This window comes from Enhydra lutris, unplaced genomic scaffold (genome assembly GCF_002288905.1).
Source record: "Enhydra lutris kenyoni isolate GAN:26980312 unplaced genomic scaffold, ASM228890v2 scaffoldscaffold2, whole genome shotgun sequence".
In the NCBI taxonomy this organism is placed as follows: Eukaryota; Metazoa; Chordata; class Mammalia; order Carnivora; family Mustelidae; genus Enhydra; species Enhydra lutris.
This window is the reverse complement of record NW_019154086.1, coordinates 83,199,273-83,219,492: the sequence shown is the minus strand read 5'-3', so window position 1 is coordinate 83,219,492 and position 20,220 is coordinate 83,199,273. Positions and strand designations below refer to the sequence as shown.

The 20,220-nt window shown below is 37.1% G+C and overlaps 1 protein-coding gene across 4 annotated transcripts in view; it reads right to left on the bottom strand.

Annotated features, from left to right (window-relative positions):
* Nucleotides 1-253: 253 nt before the first annotated feature.
* LOC111148375 (roundabout guidance receptor 1) overlaps nucleotides 254-20,220 on the bottom strand; it is a 417,477-nt gene continuing 397,510 nt past the window's right edge. For all 4 annotated transcript variants that reach the window (XM_022504899.1, XM_022504908.1, XM_022504882.1 and 1 more), the window contains 5 exons: nucleotides 19,434-19,840; nucleotides 16,050-16,202; nucleotides 8,749-9,057; nucleotides 3,242-3,438; nucleotides 254-1,923 (listed from right to left, as the gene is read on the bottom strand). In XM_022504899.1, coding sequence (XP_022360607.1) covers nucleotides 1,909-1,923; nucleotides 3,242-3,438; nucleotides 8,749-9,057; nucleotides 16,050-16,202; nucleotides 19,434-19,840 — 1,081 coding nt within the window. In that variant the 3' untranslated portion in view covers nucleotides 254-1,908. The remainder of the gene's footprint in view (nucleotides 1,924-3,241; nucleotides 3,439-8,748; nucleotides 9,058-16,049; nucleotides 16,203-19,433; nucleotides 19,841-20,220) is intronic.

The window sequence follows — 20,220 nt, the reverse complement described above, 5'->3', positions numbered from 1 at the left end:
GTGCTTCTTAATATTAAAATGGTATTCTATGATCAAATGCCTTCTAGGTTTTGATTGATCTGATATCTTTAATTTCCATGGAGTAAAATGAGAATTTTTCCTCGTAAGTAAAGCCTGGTTGTTCAGAATTTTCACTCATCTGATAATATAGTGGTGAAATGTTAAGACAGCACAACTTTGTGATTAAATGGAATAAATTTGATCACACAATGAAAAAACAAAAGAAATCAACACAAGAAAGAATGATGTATTTGAGAACATTTTTAATAAATAATGTGACAAAATTACTTTTCTGATTATTGGTTTTCAGTATGCAAAATTATGGCTAAAAATAAGAGGTTTCTTACATGAACATAATGAAAACATTAATCACATGGATTGTTCCCTTAGTACTGCACACCCTTTCTATGTAACTTTCAAATTATCTAAGTGAACACATTTAGTTTTTGGTGAACACCAGCTTTTTTTTTGTGGTTCAGTTTTGTTTGGCTTTGTTTTCCAGTGGGGTCAGGCCTGATACCTGTGTATGAATAAATGTACATTTTTTCCCTCAAATAGCACCAATTATCAAGTCAATGAAATTCATATAACAACAAAAAAGGATCATAAAAATCTACAGTCAGAGGGCATCATTTGGCAACTCAAAGCAAGCAATGCCTCTCTTTGAGCTTATAAGAAAATCTTATAAGTTTCAAATTGGCCACAACAAACTTAAACCTTTTTTTTCTTTAAGTTCAGGAAAAGTAAGAACCATTGGGTGAATGGCCAACAATAAAGTACACACATTACTTCACCATCTGTCATCATTCAAATATTCCAAATACAAACATAGAGCATGAACAAAACAGGTTAAAAACGCTTCTCAACATTTTTTTTTCAATAAGACAAAAAAGGTTAATAGTTACAATGGTTTACAAATAAAGTTTAGTGATTGTGCTTTTAAAACCAAAAAAAAAAAAAAAAAAGATTAAAAACAGTGCATTACAAAAACAAAAATCAAACTTCCTTAAGTGGCACTTCTGAAAGTCGAACTGACACTACCAGAAGAAATTTAGGCCAGTTAAGATAGGGATGTCCTTATTCAATTGGTCATTAAAAACATCCATTTGTTTGTAATATGCATTTATAATTGCATTTGATTGAAAAATAGAACAAGGCTTTTTGCTAGGCTTACTTACGACAATGACTAGACAACCAGAGATCCAACTGGCTTACCCCTACTTCTCCAGAAGTATACTTCCAAGAATATACTTTAATGATCGAAATGAAGACAAAATAAAGTACCACCAGGGATTGCAAAGAGCATCTATTTACAATGTTTCTACCCCATTCAAATTGATTTGTGGTTGTTCTGCTTTTGTCACATTTTATTTTCTCCCAGCAGAGGGTGGTATGAAAGACTGATTTGAAAAATCACGTTAAAATGAAGTATGTTTTCGTTTGCCTTAGCAGTTGGTTATAGAAAGATTATGTCTTGAGAGCCCTTGGCATGAGGTTGATTAATCAATTTTGTATCTTTGATCAATACTTTGCTGAAAACTGGCTTGGTATCTAAGCAGTGCAATGCCATATCTCGGGGGCAAAATGCAAAAGAACTGTGTCATTCTCTCTTGCTGGCTGATGGCTGGAGCAAGAAGTCAAATACATCCCTTGCTGGAAGGAAGGTGTCATGGTTTGTTCCAACAGCGAGGGGAATAGGGAGGTTCTTCATTAGGGATAAGGATCAAGCAACAACAATAAAACTCCAATAAAATTTTTAAAAATGGTATTCCAATAAGAGGAATAAAAAATGACAATTTTTACACTCTGATTGCACTGAACATTTTATCTGGCGTCATGTGTCATCAGACATGAGGCATCTTGAGTGATAATTTTCACATTAGATCTCACAAGCCTCTCTGGTTGTCTTCAGCTTTCAGTTTCCTGTAAGAGAAAAGTGTTTGTTAAATTTGAAAATAAAATTTAGAGAACAGTTTTAGAGTTTGTTGATTTATATGTTTTCAACCTTACAGTTGGTATTTCTTCGTTCATTCCCCAGCATATGTTAGAAAGCGCTCATGGCAACTCATTCATTTGTTGTTAGTTGGTTTTGATAGAAAATCCAATAGTTCTCCGTGAGTGTGTACTGTGCTATGTCTGGGTATTGGGGCATGTGGTGTAGGAGACAGAGGAGAAGTGGAAGGTGGATTTCTCTACTCCCTCCAGCCCCAACTCAACATTGTAGTTCAAATTTTATAGATTTTAAGTATTAGAGTTCTGTATGATGACTTTTTGTCCTCCAGAAAGGTTCTCTTACTTAACAAAAACAAACAAACAATAACAACAAACCACACACACACACACCCCAAATAAACAAAAGAACTTATAAAATAACTTCTCATAACAACTGTAGGAAGAAAGTCTTCTTATTCCTAATGTCAAAATGAAAATGCTTTGGGTATTACAGAAAATTCAATTAGACATCATTCCTTAAAATGTTTCATCTTCTATTTTTAAAAGTTCAGTTTAATGTTCATTTAACAATCTACTTGGGATTAAATAATTTTGTGAGAAGAGAAATTTGCCCTCAACTTTTTTTTTTTAATTAAATGGCAAAAACACTGTCTTAAAAGTAGGAGGTGATTTTATAATATAATATGATGTACTGTCAATTCCATCTTGTATTTCTATCTATAAATTCTAACAAAGGAGTATATATTTGACTCAAAAAGGGTTCTCCTCTATCTGGGAAGGTTAGAGTCAAGGATCAGGTTGACTGATCAGGTCAAGGATCATTTTTAGAAGAAAGAAGATGGAAGATAATTGGTCAAATTAGTCAGATTAACCACAGTGATTACTAGGGAGGCCGATGATAACACAGGCTAAGCACCCTCATTCAAATCCTCATAACTGTCACCTTACTGGTTTTTATAACCTCCTATAATATAATACTATGCAATATATTATCTGGGTAAATAGTTCTTATTTCCTAACAACATGTTTGCCATATAAATCTCTTATCTGAAGATCTACAGGTGAATATACCCTCTAGATCTGAAAAGAAATTATTATCCCCATTTACAACTTTGGAATACATTTCAAGGAAATCATTAAATTCAAAGAATTTCAGTCTCTGGCATCACCAACACTAGGGTTTGTGGCAGAACAGTAACATTTCTGTAGATTGATAAATATTCCTGACTTTGAGGCTGATGTAACAACCCGTAAAATACTGAGAAACTTGGAAAATAGTTATAGATACCTCTAATTCTTCATTATTATCTTCTCCTCTTTCATATCCTCCAAGAACTTGCATTTCTGCAATATTTCTTCGACCTACATTTGCTTGTTCTCTTTGTCTGCTTCCTGATCCTCTTGATGACATTGAGCTTGAAGAACTCGGATCTCTGGGATTATTTGATGTCGGAAAAGTAGGTCTGCAGTAAGGTAGAATATCCTCTGTGTAATGAAATATAATAAGTGTATATGAACACCACTGTACTGTTTCAAGGCATAATGTAACATAATTTATATCTGTCATTTTGAATGAAGAAGCATCAGTGTTATTGAGGAATAAATGAGGACATTTTATAACAATAATTAAAAAGGCAGCAGCATCCGGAAAAATAAAATAACAAGCCTCATTGTCTTTCCTGGTACTGGCTGGCATTCAAGTTGATTTCACTCACAAGCTCTTGTCCACCTCAAACTCACTTGGGACCAAGATCATTAGAAGAGGAAAACCAAACCTGGAGTCAGACTTAGCTTCCAGTTCTGTCCTTCATTATGTGCTCTCCATTTATTTTAGGCTTTAGTGTTCACTTTTCTAAAAAAGCGTTAATAGTATCTACACCTAGAGGTGCTCCCAGTGTTGACGCAAAAACAGAGGGGATCATGAAATCCCTATGCAAACTATGAAGGGTTATTTCAAGGCATTGATAGAAACAAAGTCCAGTTTCCTCAAACCACAGAAACAGAACCAAGCCCAGGTTCACTTTCCAGACACCAAGATGTCAACCTCCATTTCAACATCATATTTACACTGTGAAGCCCTGACTCTCAGAAGCCTGCCATCGTTGTTAGGTTAAAACACAAAGCCATTCTAATTAAATGCCATCTCCTGAATTTCTATCTCCATACTGCTTTTAATTTGGTGCTGCTTATACTGATGATTTTCAGGTGCTTACTTCACTCCAAAGCCTGTCCACTCTATCCTTTGGACACCTTGATGTCACCTTTCTCCTTCCATTCTACTCATCACAACAGTGATGTCACCTTTCTCCTTCCATTCTACTCATCACAATTTCCAGCGAGATTCAGACTCGCTGGGGTCTCCCAATCCATGAAGACCACTGTTTTTCACCCTTGCTACACAGCACTGGGAATCCTGTGACCTTCATCAATCTTTTTCTCTCCATTGACTTTAGTTTTTGTCAGACTACAATACAAAATATCTCTCTTGCTCAAAAGTTCCCCTTAAGTCTGTGCTCTACGTGAAGCAATACTTTCTTCCTGTCCTTACAGTTCAGCAAAGCTTCTTAAAGCAATTAGGCTCAGTACTGGTAGACAAACCTCCCATTTACTCCGAATCCCGTGGAAATCTATCCATGCCCACGTTACTACAACAAAAGAGAAAATTCACTGTTCACTTTGATAATGCTAATCATGTTTCAGCCCTTATGTCTCTGGACTTGTCACTGCCCTTCATCAGGAAACCATCATCAAGTTAAACTGTTAAACTGGGAATAGTCATTCTCAGCTTCCAGTTCTCCTCCCTTCCTGGCCAGTCTCCTGTGGGCTCTTAATGCAGTGCATCTTACATGTTGCAGGTTTCAACACGTAGCCTAGTGTATATATACATTATTTTCCCCACTCACCTAGGGAAATTTCATCCATTCTCACAGACTGTAAATCTTCTAGATTATACCCATCATGGGGACAGGTATTTTGTGTTTCATGTTTTGATATACTCTCAGCTTGACATATTGATAGTTTTGAGTGAGTGAATGCATATATTTAATTAATATTTTATTATGATAAATCATTAATTTGTATTTCCAACTCCTAATCTATGGTGAACACTTTCTCTTAAGTATCTCTCAAACTCAACATGTCCAACATTGACTTCATCGGGTCCACTCTTTTCTTTCCTCTCTGTGTTCCCTCATATAGTTAATGATGATACTAATCCTTAGGACAACAAATATAGAAAACTGAAATTATTTGAGTCTTCCCTCCCTTCCAACCACCTTCCAGTATGCCTTAAGTGTACTTTTTCCACGCATTCAAATATTTACAGGTGAGCTTGATTTTTAACACTAAAAAATGTTAAATTTTGAATATTCCCACTCACTCATCTCTGATCCTAGAGTCTGGTTTGTATTCTCCACATCTCTTGTCCCAGCATGGTAAATATCTACTAATAGATCCTTGCCTTGAGTCATTCCTCTCTAAACCCTCATCGCTCAGCTGCCTTCTTACAGGAACTATAGGCACTCTATGACTTATGCCTATGTCTACCTTAAGAGCTTCCCCTTTGACCACCTTTACTATCTAGGAACACTGAATTTCTTATAATCTTCTCAATGCACTTCAGAGATTTTCATGCTGAGTTTCTCTGGCAGAACAATCTATCCACTTTTCTTACCCAAGTTAAATCTCACCCATCCTGAACACTCAGGTTATGTGTCATTTCTACCAGGAAAGATTGAGAAGTCTTTCTTTACCTTACATACCCCAAAAGACTGGGCTAACTGTCCCTTCTTTGGACTCTCAAGTATAGTATCATAAACATTACACCAAATGTGAGTGTGTCTATAAACATACAGATATACTTATCTCTGTCTTTGACTATAAGCTTCATGAGGTCAAGGTTCATGTTTACACATAAATCTCAGGACCAGTATAACGCTTTACAACACATGTGGATGTTTGATATATGCAGAAATAAATTGAACTAATTGAGGTAAATGTCAGCAAAAAGATCAGTCATTCATGTCTAGAAGACCATTCTCTTTAATTAAAAATGGCCATTCATTAAACTTGTAAATCAGGGTTCCTCCTTCATTTTAAATAATGTCAACTGACTTATGAAGGTGAAAATTATAGCAATGCATAGAAATGATCATTTAATGACACATATACACAGGGTTATGGTTCAAATAAGAATTTGGGAAAGTAAGACCTATGAAATAATAATCTGGTCAGTGTATCTTAGTGTTTTCCATGAAATAAGTTTTTTTGTTTCTAGATTAATGGTTCCAGTAATAGTTCTTTAGTTAGAAATATATATATTAGATTTTATTTATTTATTTGAAACATAGAGGGAGATCACAAGTAGGCAGAGAGGCAGGCAGAGATAGAGGGGGAAGCTGGCTCCCTGCTGAGCAGAGAGCCCGAAGCGGGACTCGATCCCAGGACCCTGAGATGGTGACCTGAGCCAAAGGCAGAGGCTTAACCCACTGAGCCACCCAGGCACCCTAGAAATATTTTTATAACACAAAGGACAACTTATTAAATCTCTAAAGATTGGTAAAATAATTTCATCATTTGTTCTAATCCTGCATACACCAAGATCTTTCCAGGTTTGTAAAATCTTCTCCTAAAGAATCCCAATGCTTTAGAGAAAGCTTACTTGTAGCAGCAAATTGGTCTACACTTTTGGGCCACATATAAACTTCATCATTTATGGCATGACATTATATTTATAAATCACTACTGGGAGTACAGTATGGGTTAAAAGTTCAGAGCCAGATCACCTTTTGCTTAACTGATAAAAAATAGGCTCCGTTTTTCAAACGTTGGATTGTGGTGATTAACACCAAGTATTTTGGTGTCACATAGTAGAGGCTTTTGCCTGGAAGGTACTTTTACTTATCACTTTACTGCTGAGCCCAGGCCTAGATTAGGAGTTCAGGCTTCCTGTCACAGAACAGAGTGAAACTGACTCCCATTTTGAAGAAAGTTACTAATGACCAGGGGCTCAGAATAAACAGAACAAGAGATTTATGTCTAATCTTACCATAGTATTGAAGTCCCCCTAAAGGCTTCTAGATTCCTTTCCGTAATACTCTTTTCAGACTCTTTCATCAATCCTCCCTTTTCTGTATTTCTTTCTCCTAAATGGTTTCTTCTCCTTCGTCTCTGATAATCCCATCTTAAAGCATTCCCACAAATTCTGTCTTCCTGGCAAACTCTTTTTCCAATCTCTCCTCTTCCCAACCTTCTGAAAAGAGCTCATCACCGCCCTTCCACAATTTCCATTTACTTTACAACCCCCTACAGTCTGGCTTCTATTCTGACTACAATACTAAAAACAATTCTTTTAAATGCCACCCACAAATAACATATTGCAAAATTCTCATGTGTTCTTTCCCCCAGCCCCCTCCTCCTGTTGACACCCAGTTTTTACTTCTGGGTGGCATTTTAGACTTCCTTCTTAAAATTTCCTTCTCCATTCTTTCTAGGATATTATTTTCTCTGGCTTGGAGATCTTAATTATTTAAACCTCTTGGTAGATCCATCTCAACTTCCATTGTAGAAAGTCATTCTTGGGCCTAACCTTTGAATATAATCACTGCTGATTATTGGTGTACTGGGATTGGCTCACATGTTCTCAGAAGAGGAGTGCACAAGTGACTTCATATTAGCAGCTTGAAGCCAGTCATCTTGGAAGTAACTACCCAATAGAAGTGAGTAAATGGCTATAAATTAGGGTTTTGCTTTGCTTTGCTCCCAGAGAATTGATTGTTCCACAATAACGAGTGTATCATGCTGAAAATTTAGCCTCTGTAATTCATACAATTGTGTTGCTGTTTCTAAAACCCACTCTCTACTCACAACCTTTCTCCTGATCTTTAAACTTAGCTCTCTAAAGTCTTATTGATCTTCTCCGTATCTGTGCTCTTATCAGCATCTTAATCCATTCAAAAGTAAAATTTTTTTCCCTCAGACATCTTTTCTGTTTTGTTTTGTTTTGCTTTTCTTCCTACATTGGTTAGTACAATTAGGTTCCACTGGCCAACAGGACCATCTAATGAACATTTGAGTAACTTCCCCTTTACTCCATAATTTCATTCTATTTTTTTACTTTCAATTAGTCACCACTGGTTCTATCACCAAAATGTCAATGTAAGCTGTTCTCTCCATTTTCTACAGAACTATTTGAATTCAGTGTTTTCATAGTTTACACCTAGATATTTTACAATGATCTGATACCTTCATCTACCCAAGTCCAAGATCTCTTCCTTCACTAAAGAGGGCTGCCAGTTATTTTTCTAAAAATTTGATTCTGTCATTTCTTGTTCAAAATTCTTTACTGGCTCACCGCTGCTTATATGATAAATCCCACACTCTAGATCATATTCCCAGCCTTCCCAGTCCGGCCCAACCACCTTTCTAGTTTTACCTTTCACTATTTGTGTCTGGCGGAACTAGAAATCAGTATTTGCCAAACATGTGCTTTTACACTCACATGTTTTTTTTTCTCCAACAACTTCCTTTACCTGCTATCCCTTTTTCTGTTTAACCTGTTGGAATCATGCTTTTCTTTAAAACCCAACTCAACCAGCACCTGTCCAAGGGACTCTTATATAATGTTATATATTTAATTTAATTATATTAAAACTATTTGAGTACCTGCTTGTCTTCTCCATTAGAGAGTCAAATTCTAAATCTTATCCCTTTTCCTATGGCCTAAGAGAACCTAAAAGTGCAACTTGCAAACATATGTTCAATCTGTATTTATTTGCTCTTTGAATAAATCAGTACCTTGGATGAGGTGAGTCTTTGCTGGTGGAAGGTCTCGTTTTGTGGCCTTGTTCACTCGTCCTTTCCCATCATTTTGCTGTTCCTGTGCTTCTCTGATATCACCTGGATTGGTTCTCACATCAGCAACTTGTCTTCCATCCAAGACTTCTCGCCCCTTGTAACTGCCCACTTTTCTATCTGATGATCTGTCTGTTCTTGGTTCTATAGAAGGGAGTTTTGGCACCATTACAGGTCGCACCTCCAGCTGTGCCTTGGATTGGACAGTGGGTGACTTTATAGCAGGTGGTGGCACTGGAGGAGGTGGAAGATCTAGAAAGAAATATTGAAAATACTATAGAAGTCTGCCACTTATAAAATTGCTAAACATTAGTATTAGCATTGGAGTCACATTCAGTTGTGAGATAAGGTATCATAAATGAACTGGAACAATTGAATACAACCAAGGAACAAGAAGATCAACAATTTCAATGTATTCTCATTGTCATATGGCAGAAAAATATTCAATCATAGAGCTGGGACTTAAAGACTTAAAGATTATCTACTCTTGGGATAGATAATATGGACACGTGTGCTATCACTTCCTCTCCCCCAACCATGACAGACCTTCTTAATTGATTTCAGCATAGTGTTGCTGGTCCCAAATGCATACCGCTATTCTCCAGGCAACCACTTCAAATTGATTGATGTTGGCACTTGAGTTGAGACCTGTTTGCCACCCTTAATCTAGCCTAAATCCCTTCTTGTTCTATAATAAGGGAAACTCAAATGCATAGACCTTCAGTTATTTTTCGATCTCAAGTCTAGATATGATCAGCACAAGGACCAATGCCCTTAGATTCCTAATTTCTGGCTCAGTGTTCTTTATACTATTTCATTCTATTTTGTGTTTACAATCTACCATCCATTGATGGGGTCTCTGCACTCTGTATCTGCACCCAGAGGTTTCAAACCAGATAATCTCTAGTAGAGATATAAGTGAATGTCACCTATCTATCTTCCATTATACATTACATATATATGTTAATGCATATATATCACATACATATATACATATAACTAGACATTATATATAATTCAACTTCTTACAGACATACTTAAGGATAAAAGTAGGTAAAAGTTCAATAACTTGATAGTTAAAAAAATTATTTTTTTATTTTTTTAATTATTTAAAAAAACTTTTTATTTATTTATTTTTTAATATTTTATTTATTTATTTATTTGACAGATATCACAAGGAGGCAGAGAGGCAGGCAGAGAGAGAGGAGGAAGCAGGCTCCCCACGGAGCAGAGAGCCCAATGTGGGGCTCGATCCCAGGACCCTGGGATCATGACCTGAGCCGAAGGCAGAGGTTTTAACCCACTGAGCCACCCAGGCACCCCCAAAATTTATTTTTTTAAGGGGTGTTACCCTTGGCTGCTATGTACATTCCAGGAAGCAGAAATAGATATCCTAATGGTAGTTGGTAACTTAGTAGAAGAATATGAAGAAATTTTAGTTTTAGGTTTTTGTCTTTACTTTGGAGGATAAATTAAAAGGAAAGGCTTGAATCCAGGAGGACAAGAGGTTATTGTTATACCTCAGATGAGTAATGATAGGGGATGGAACTGTATTGGTGGCTGTTCGGATGAGACATATTTAATAAATATTAAGGAAGAAAAATCAATATTATTGAATGATCAATAGAATACAGGAGAGGAAAGAAAGGAAAGATTCTAAGATGACTTTTAAGACTTGCTATAGGGGCGCTGGGTGTGGTGCATAAACAATGAATCTTAGAACACTGAAAAAATAAAATTAAATTAAAAAAAAAGAATTTTGCTATAGTTGACTAGGTGGATGAGAGAAACTTCACTGGAAGGAAGGAGGGGTTGGGAAAGAGATGGATGGCCTATAGAGGGGGAGTAGGAGCTCAATTTTAGAAAAGTAAATAGGAGGCGACTTTGAAGTACCTAGATAGAGATGTCTAATAGGTTTTTGTACATAAAATCTGAGTTTCAAGAGAGGCCAAGTCCAGAGATACCAAGATTTGGGAATTACCAGCACGGTTTTTTCAACCATGACTTCAAAATGGCAATTTTCATATGTGGAGAGCTATACTTAGGACTCCATTATTAAAATTGGTTCAAATTTTACTTACATATTTTTGTTGTTCATTCTCATGGATCATCATGTTCTAGTTTCATATAAATAGCCTCTAAACATTACCCAAAAGGCTGGCTAAAGTACAGAGAATGGCATTAATTTTCTCCTCATTTTACAAAATCAAAAATTTTTTGCCTTACAACATATATTACCATTGTCGTTGTGCCTGGTTTTCCTCTTTACTACTTTAATGGATTAAAAAAAATACTTAAAAAAAAAGGGTAGTATCATGAGAGTTGAGAGTCCTTCCTCATCTGCTACTTGTTTACTAAAAATAACCAAAAAGAGATAGTTAAAAACCAGACTATACTAAGCGGCATAAAGGCAAGTGACCCAAGGCAGAGCAGTTCTAAGTTCAGACTGAGCCTGGGACTGGCAATGAAAGGAGAAAAATCTAATTCAGAACATATCTGGCAGCAGACGGAGTGAGTGCCTACAGGCTCATTTCCGCACTATCTCCTTGCCATAGACCTCACCCCCAAATTGCAAACACAGATTATCAAGCAGGCAGAAAGTAAGTGCCACTATCAACAAATCATAAAATGCCTGGGTTCACCAAATTACCAAAGCTGATGATTACCACTATTATAAGAGAGCACAAAATCTTGGGAATATGTGACTTTCGAGACAAAATCTATTTCCTGATGCTCTATAACCCAGGTAGAAAGTGGGAAGAGAACCCAGGAGCAATTTTAAGAGTTCTAACTTCCTAAATGTAATTGCTTCTGTATCTAGTTGATGATGAGAGGCAAATGCTTGTAGGTTTTATTTCTCATACAAACAGGTTACCAAATAAAAATTTTTAGGTATTATAAAATAATTACTGAGTCAAAGCAGGGATTATTATAGCATGAACAATTCTGTATTTCACATGGTGATAAATAGTAGTTTCACCCTGAACATACCAACAATAGCTCAAATTGGATTCAGCAAATAAGATCATGGACCTGTTTTACATACATATATGTAGAGACACTTTGTATAATCCTATAAACGTCATTTTTATACAATGCTTTCCAAATACTGGTATAACGTATATAAAGTAAAATGTCAGAGCACATGCATGCAGACAGTTCTGTTGGCACTAACTCACTATGGAGATCCAGCACTCTATTTACTTAGCTGCTCCAAGTCCCAAGACCTTGTAATTAATGATAAATCAAGTCAAAATAACATCATTCCAGAGAGGGTGGTGAATTTATAATTTATGAAAAGTAGGGCTGGAGAAAAAATGTAGATTTGGTTTTTAAATCAAGTATGTAAATGCATCGAAAGGGTTGAAAAGAGGGGGTGGGGAGAATCTATTAGAAGGTCCTAGAAATGCACTTACACTTGGCTTTAACTTGCTAAGACTCTGACTCATAAATATTCATATATTTTAATCCTACCCTTCGTCCGGGTTCAACTTGTAAGTGACAAATATGAGATAAATAAACAGATTCTTCCTGTCACAGGACTCCTCTGCGCACTGTACTCCCTGGGTCTCTCTGAGGCCTACGATTTACCCACAGAGTAAGGTATGGCTCACAGGGCCACGGGAACTCTGTCCCCTCAAAATTCAGATGTTAAAGTCCTAACCCCCTCAGAATGACATGGTATTTGGTTATAGGGTTGTTGTTGTTGTTGTTGTTTTTTCAAGATTTTATTTATTTATTTGACAGAGATCACAAGTGGGCAGAGAGGCAGGCAGAGAGAGGGGGAAGCAGGCTCCTTGTTGAGCAGAGAGCCCGATGTGGGGCTCGATCCCAGGGCCCTGAGATCTTGACCTGAGCTGAAGGCAGAGGCTTTAACCCACCTAGGCGCCCCTGGATATACGGTTTAAAGAGGTAATTAAGGTGAAGTGAGTCCTTGGGATGGGCCTTAATCCAATCTACTGGGTTTCCTTATACGAAGAAGTGATTAGGACACACACAGAGATGGAAGAAAGATGGAGTGAATACACAAGGAGACTACTGCCATCTACAAGCCAAGGAGAGAGGCCTCAGAAGGAACCAACCCTGCCAACACCTTGATCTTGGGATTCTAGCCTCCAGCTTCCATGAGAAGATAAATTTCTGTCATTTAAGCCACCTAGTCTGTAGCGCTGTATTATGAAAATGAATATAGAAATGATTATAGAAAATGAATATAGTTCAGACTGACAAGAATTACCACAACTACTCTTCATCGGGTCAGACACGACCACTCTTTAGCCTTCTTTATACTGTTTACAAAAGTTCTATGACACAACTACAGAAGTCGAACAAAATTTACGAAGTAAAGACACTACAAACTCAAGACTGATATATTCTGAAATTAGTTAGGAAAGGAAGTCTATTGATAATCGAACTCATCCATTGTAGTTAACAGTTTAATCATTAAAAATAAAAAATTAAGAAAAAAGCCCTCCATGTCTTATTACTATGCTTAATTCACATTTTAACAGTTGGAAGCTCTTCAAATTCTTTCTTCTCCCCTCTTCTCTTTCTTTTTTTTTTTTTTTAATATTTTATTTATTTATTTGACAGACAGAGATTACAAGTAGACAGAGAGGCAGACAGAGAGAGGAAGGGAAGCAGGCTCCCCGCTGAGCAGAGAGCCCGATGCGGGGCTCGATCCCAGGACCCTGGTCATGACTCATGATCATGACCTGAGCCGAAGGCAGAGGCTTTAACCCACTGAGCCATCCAGGCACCCCTCTTTCTTAATAAATTATAAATTGGGTCTGCCACTGAGTTTCTTCGTGAAATGGCCTATGACTTTTTAAAAAAAAATGCAATATAGTGTTTTGAGAAAATGATTTCTGAGAAAATGATCCAGTGTTCTCGTGTCATAACCACTGCTATCAAGAGTGTGCATTTCTCTTATTTGATGCATGAAGAAGTATTTGCATTTACTTGATTTTACTTCATCAATATGCATTTGCCGGGTATGTATAAAATAACACATATTTTGGTATTTTTTCTTTATCAACTCAGAAAATGTCCAGAATTAAACTCAAGGCTTTTTAGTACAATAAACATAACTAAAAGACAGATGGTTATCAAAATGTGAAAGGAAGTTAGAGCTAAAGTTTTAAAAATAACTTGAGTCATATTTCCATTTTGTCTATTTTTATGACTTCAAGAAAATAATTAGTGGCTTCCACAATACTTTATATCCTATGATAACTCTGCATAATCCCTTTTGTGAAATAAACAATGAAAAATCCAAATAATATTTCAAGTTAACTCTTTGGCTTTACCGATTTGAATACATTTCTCTGGTATTTCTAAAATTAACGTTAAAAAACAACCTGGGTGTTTCATCTTTCTATTTCATGGTTACCCTGCAGGGATTAGTTAGAGTTTATATTTAATTGTTAAATACATTGAGAAAAGGACTGCAGAGTGTGGTACAATAAATAGAGGTCACCACTTTCAAGCATAGCACAATTTATAACTGTGATGCCATCTTCTTTAACTTGGCATGTGTACATTATTTAAAGCATTTTGAAAAAGCACCCCTCAATGCTAGAAGTCCCTCAGAACAAGTATATATAAGAGCTGGAAATGGCTACACAAAGCTTTAGGCCAGATTTTCTCCCTTCCATATTCAACCTAGATGTTCTTACATCCAGGGTTGCTGTTTGACCCGTCTTTCAGTGAGCAGCACTCTTCCAGATAATAAAAACTGATAGGACAGCCATAAAACTTGTAAAATGCCATTACAGGGGTCCCATAAATGTAAAACTGCCGATAGAGTTTGGGGATTTACACCTAGTGTTTGTCCCTTCACAGAGGCAAACATGCACAAAGCCACTGTAATAACCCTTCAAAATCAGATAATATTCTGACAGCTCAGTTTCACTGACAAAAGAGTCCTGGGCAGAAGCCAGGAGGCCCAGGTGCGCTGTGTCATGCCAGTATTTAATGTAGTCTAATATCAGATAGATGCGAGTGAGAGAAAATACTCTGAATAAAGTACAGATAATAGCATGGACAGCCACTCATTGCAAAATTACTTGTGCTCATCATGCTGGGAGCTTTGTATTAAATTTTTCTGTCAAGTGGCAGGAATCACAGGGAGAAGTGCCTCAGAAAACCCTCCTTGTAACCTTGGATAAGGATCTATAATATTGGGCTTTCATATGATAATGGCAAATGATGCCCTTTTTGAAAAATTGCTGACTGGTAATGAAAGTCCTAATCAGATTGTGGACAGAGAGGACCAGGAGGTGGGGGGACAGTGGTCGGTGACACCCTTCTTCTCCTACCCCGTTAGCAAATTTAGCAAACTTGACAAGATGGGTGAGTTCTGAGAGAATTTATCTTATGTGAATTTCCAACAAAGCCCTTGGGGTTGTTTATAAAACGAGAAGGTGGCGGTTTAATAAATGCTGGGCCACCTGAGGCACTTTCATTAAAGGCTTTCTCTAGACAACATTACACGTTTGCATTATTCTCCGGGGCTCCCTTGAGAATACAAAGCGTTACCTCCTCAGTGAGCATCGATACCGTGTGAAGGCATGAAGGAAGATGATTCGATTTGCCTTTTGGTGCACAAAATAACACTAACACCCCCAGAGTTAGAATTAATATTCAGATGAGTTTATTGTCTTCTATTTGAATGCAAAATTCCAAAAGGAAGCCAAAAACCAGGATGGTTTGGAAGATTTCTCAGGGAATGTGAGGGAAGTTAATTCTCTATCATTACTTCAACTACAATGATGTCTGTTCGCAACAACAAAATAACCATTTTTTTTTTAAGATTTTATCTTTATTTATTTGACAGACAGAGATCACAAGTAGAAGAGAGGCAGGCAGAGAGAGAGGTAGAAGCAGGCTCCCCGCTGAGCAGAGAGCCCGATGCGAGGCTCGATCCCAGGATCCTGGGATCATAACCTGAGCCGAAGGCAGAGGCTTTAACCCACTGAGCCACCCAGGCGCCCCCAAAATAACCTTTTAAAGATAATAAAAATATGCACTGTTCTCAGCTTCTTAAAGAACCCTCTTATTAGAAGGACCGAAGATGCTTGACAAGATATGGAAGTCGATCCCTGCTATTAAGTTATAGGAGGCTTACTGTTAATGAATTTTTAATGTAATTCCTAATGCCAGTGGATGCATTTTCTAGTCCTAGAGAGCCAGGGTAAACAAGCGAGATTCATAGATGTTTTCATGTGTTTCAATGGACTTACCATCTGTGTAGGCTTCTCTGCGCAGATGTCCTGGCTGGTGTTTTTGCTTCTTGGCGGGTCTGGCCTTCTGCATTACGGCGGCACTCATGTTGCTGTCTGTAGAAACAGGACTTGTGGGTCGAGGGCACTGGGATGCATGAAAATGTCGGCGGCCTGAGTAAAAAAAAAAAAAAATAAATCAGAGCCAAACTCATCAATGTATTTTAATTATAACATTAAATAAGAAAAAGAAAATATTAGGACTAGAAGCATCCCTAATTTCCTAAAAATAGCTTTAAATAAACTATTCTAGCCAATACTAGGATTTTTGTCATTCTGCCTAACCCATCCACTGGGGGCGGGGGGCTGGGGAACACTGAAAAATTTTTCCAGCTTTTTTTTTCTTTTCAACCGTAGTACTTTAATTCCGTTAAAGTTCTTGACACCACTTATTAAAGAAAACCATCCCGATTACTTTTTTAAAAATTTTATTTTATTTATTTGACACAGAGAGAAAGAGAGCATAAGCAGAGGGAGAAGCAGGCTCCCGGATGAGCTAGGAGCCGCATGTGGAACTCTATCTCAGGACCTTGAGATCATGACTTGACCTGAAGGCAGATATGCAACTGACTGAGCCACCCGGGCACCCAAACATCCCAATTACTTTTGCAACTAACTTCACTAAAGTGTTACTAGTAAACAAAAATATTAATTAGATTTTTGCACAGTATATTCTTTTTTTTTTTTAATAAAGATTTTATTTATTTGTCAGAGATAGAGGGAGAGAGAGCGAGCACAGGCAGACAGAATGGCAGGCAGAGGCAGAGGGAGAAGCAGGCTCCCCACCGAGCAAGGAGCCCGATGTGGGACTCAATCCCAGGACGCTGGGATCATGACCTGAGCCGAAGTCAGCTGCTTAACCAACTGAGCCACCCAGGCGTCCCTGCACAGTATATTCAATGCACATTATTTTCTCAAGGGAATCACCAAAGTCCTTAAGAAATTCATGTTCTAAGAGTGAACAGTACTAGACACATCCCTTATGTTAATTAAATATACTTTTATGTGATTCTTTGCAGGCAGACACCTAATATCAATACATTCAGAGGTATATCCTCTTCGGGAGGCCTGAAATTAAAGCTAGCTCACATATTTAGACCTGTCCAAAGTTACTTAGATGCCTTTTCTTTCACTAGATGTTTACCTGCTGCTTCTGGATAAAGCGACCCCTCCAGAAACTTCTACATTTCTTGGTGGTAGCAGAGGTGGTTTTGGTTTTTTCATTTTGGAGGGACAATATTTGCAGGTACAAGTGATAACTGAATTAGACACAGTGCATCTCAGAGCCTCCCCCATTTTCTGTCTGTCTTACAGAGATGTGATACCACGATGGCACAAAATATTTATTCCATCACAGCAAAGGAAATCTTGGCCCTACTTGACTTTCATTATTCTGCTTTTTAAGAAATTCCAGACACACAGAGCTGGAACTTTTTGTTGTACTATAAGAAACTTCAAACAGAACTACACAGCACATCTTTTGGCTAGAGACAGGAGAAGCCACATATAGTGGAATCAACATACATAAAAATGCTAACTGACTCATATTAAATAATATTCATTAACACGGCCAAGTGAGAAGCAATTTGATTGGATTATTCATTCATATTAACCTCAAGGCACATGATTAGCACACCCTTTCTTGAGAATAACATTTTAAGAGGCAGAGGCCAATGCATGTTTAGTTCATTATAATTATGAGCCCAACGAAAACCGGAAGTGCCGCTAAATTACAATACGGTAAAATATTAAACCAAACTCTCCTAGCTATGATGGAGACTGTTACAATTAAAGTTACATATCCATGAAAAGAGAGGATTAGGGCTGAGACTGAGACTATTGTGTTAAGCCATCTACTGTTCGGAGACCCTGAGTCATCCAGTCGTTTACAGATGAATTTTTAACATTATTTCTATGTTTTGTTGATTTAATGAACTGAAACACACCTTAATGTAATCTGAAGCAGTAGTTTGAGATGCTTAATTTCACTTTATTTTTTTTAAGATTAAAAAATAAGTAGAAATAAAAGCTATGTAGGTACACAGTTACATGTTATTTATTGAGAAAGATAGGTAGCTTTGGGTAGTTATTTTATTACATTCAGTAGGGACTGAGGGGAAAAAAAGGAATTTGGTTGAACTTCATAAAATATTGGTGTGGCCGAAATAAATACATATTTTACAATAATAGATTGAGGAGTACTAAATTTCTTCTTTCCTATAACATGCTCTTGATAAAAAAACACATAGAAACAGTCTTATTTTCTCAGAATACATTCTACAAATGATAAAAAATAATGACCAATCCAGTGTCTGAAAAGAATAGGGAAACTACCAATGAGATAGCTCCTAAACTAAGAAAAATAAAACAACAAATTAAGATAGTAAATTACTGATGTGTTGTGATAGTCTTTTATTTCTCAGAAATGTATGCCTTGCTGGCCACAGTATTTTACTCTACCATTTGTATGTTTTTATATACACAATGTGTATATGAATGTATACTATGTATATATTCCAGCCTACAGAAATAAATGTCATGTGATAAATCTTTGACTTCAATTTAAATTATTTCCTTTTTCATACTATTTATTCTCCAAACAAGGTTGGGAATAGGTAATCAATAAAAACGGGTTCAAACATAAGAACAGATAGATGATTATTGTAAACAGGGTACTGGCAATGAAAACGGAAAATGGAAAAAAAATACATAAGCAGTTGGAATAATTGCTCTCTGAATTGCTAGATTAAAAATGTTTGCTTTAAATATGAAACATCTATGCTTGAGAATGTATGCATATCACACACATCCTTCTATCTTACCAATTAAATTAATATTCTCATGGAGAGAGCATGAAGAGAATGGGGTTAAGGAGAAATAGCCCATTTTCCAATGGTTGAGTGCCCCCCTGATATTTATTTATTTCTCCTAGAGAATTTCTAATTAAATAGAAAGAGACTTATCACAATGAATTTTATTTTGGTTACTTTCTACACCTCAGAAAAACTGTAACACAAACCTCACCTGACCAGAGGCACACCTAAAGAAATTGTACACATATCTGCTATGACTTTCGTAAAAACAAGGACTTCCCAGGGAGCTTCCCTCACATTATATAGGATTTATTAAATTAAAATAAGCTCAAAGATTTAAAAAGCCTTGTCCAAATAAACAGAATAACCAAGCTGTGTCATATGATTGGATCTTGGGTTTCCTCAGGCAGCAAATAAAAGACAATAAGAATAGCTACATTTCACACTGGACACAGATCCTAGGCAATAATCATCAACTGACATGGACCCATCAAGTCTTCTTTTCCAGCTTGGTGACAAGCCCAGAACTTACCAGAAGCATCCTGCATTTGACGACGTGCCACTTTCAGACCAGCATACTCCGCGGCTGCTGCCACTGCCTGGGCAAAATCGGCATCGGTGAAGAAGGAGCCATCGGAAGAACTCACGCTGGAGCGTCCACTGGAAATGTTGTCCTCCTCTGAGGCTGAGCCCCAGCCATTGATCATGGACCCAGTGACAGAGCTCTCAAGGTCCCCCACACTGGAGGCAGGGGTCTGCTCAAGGCCACGTAACAAAAGCCGTCTGGTCTGCATCTTGGCGACTTCCATGTCTGCTTCATCTTCTTCCTCTTCTGGCGCATCTGTATCCATATCTGAGACAAGAGGTCCTGAAATGTAGCCGTAGGTATGTGGTGGGGAAATCGGTCGTGGTGGTGGAGGGGGGCTCACCGGCTGCCGTCTGCAGGAAGATGGAAAACACAGGTTTGGCTCAGCTCATTTTGGGGACATACACAAAATACATTAACCAAGAGATTCACAAGTACACTGATTTGACCGTTGCTTCTGTGGAGCTCATTTAACCAAGCTGGGCTTCCTCTCAATTCAAGTTTAACAGAAATATCTTCAGCTACCTATAAGTCTTCTTAATGTTTCATGATTTGGATTATATTCAATTAAGAAAGGAAAAGTAATACATACCTTGGAAACATATGCCTATGCATTTGTCTTAAAGTTTCTTAAAGTTTATAATAATCTTTATAGAATATAGAATAATCTATGATTATTATTCAATAAACTATAATTATAAATTATATATATTTATATTTATATAAATTATAA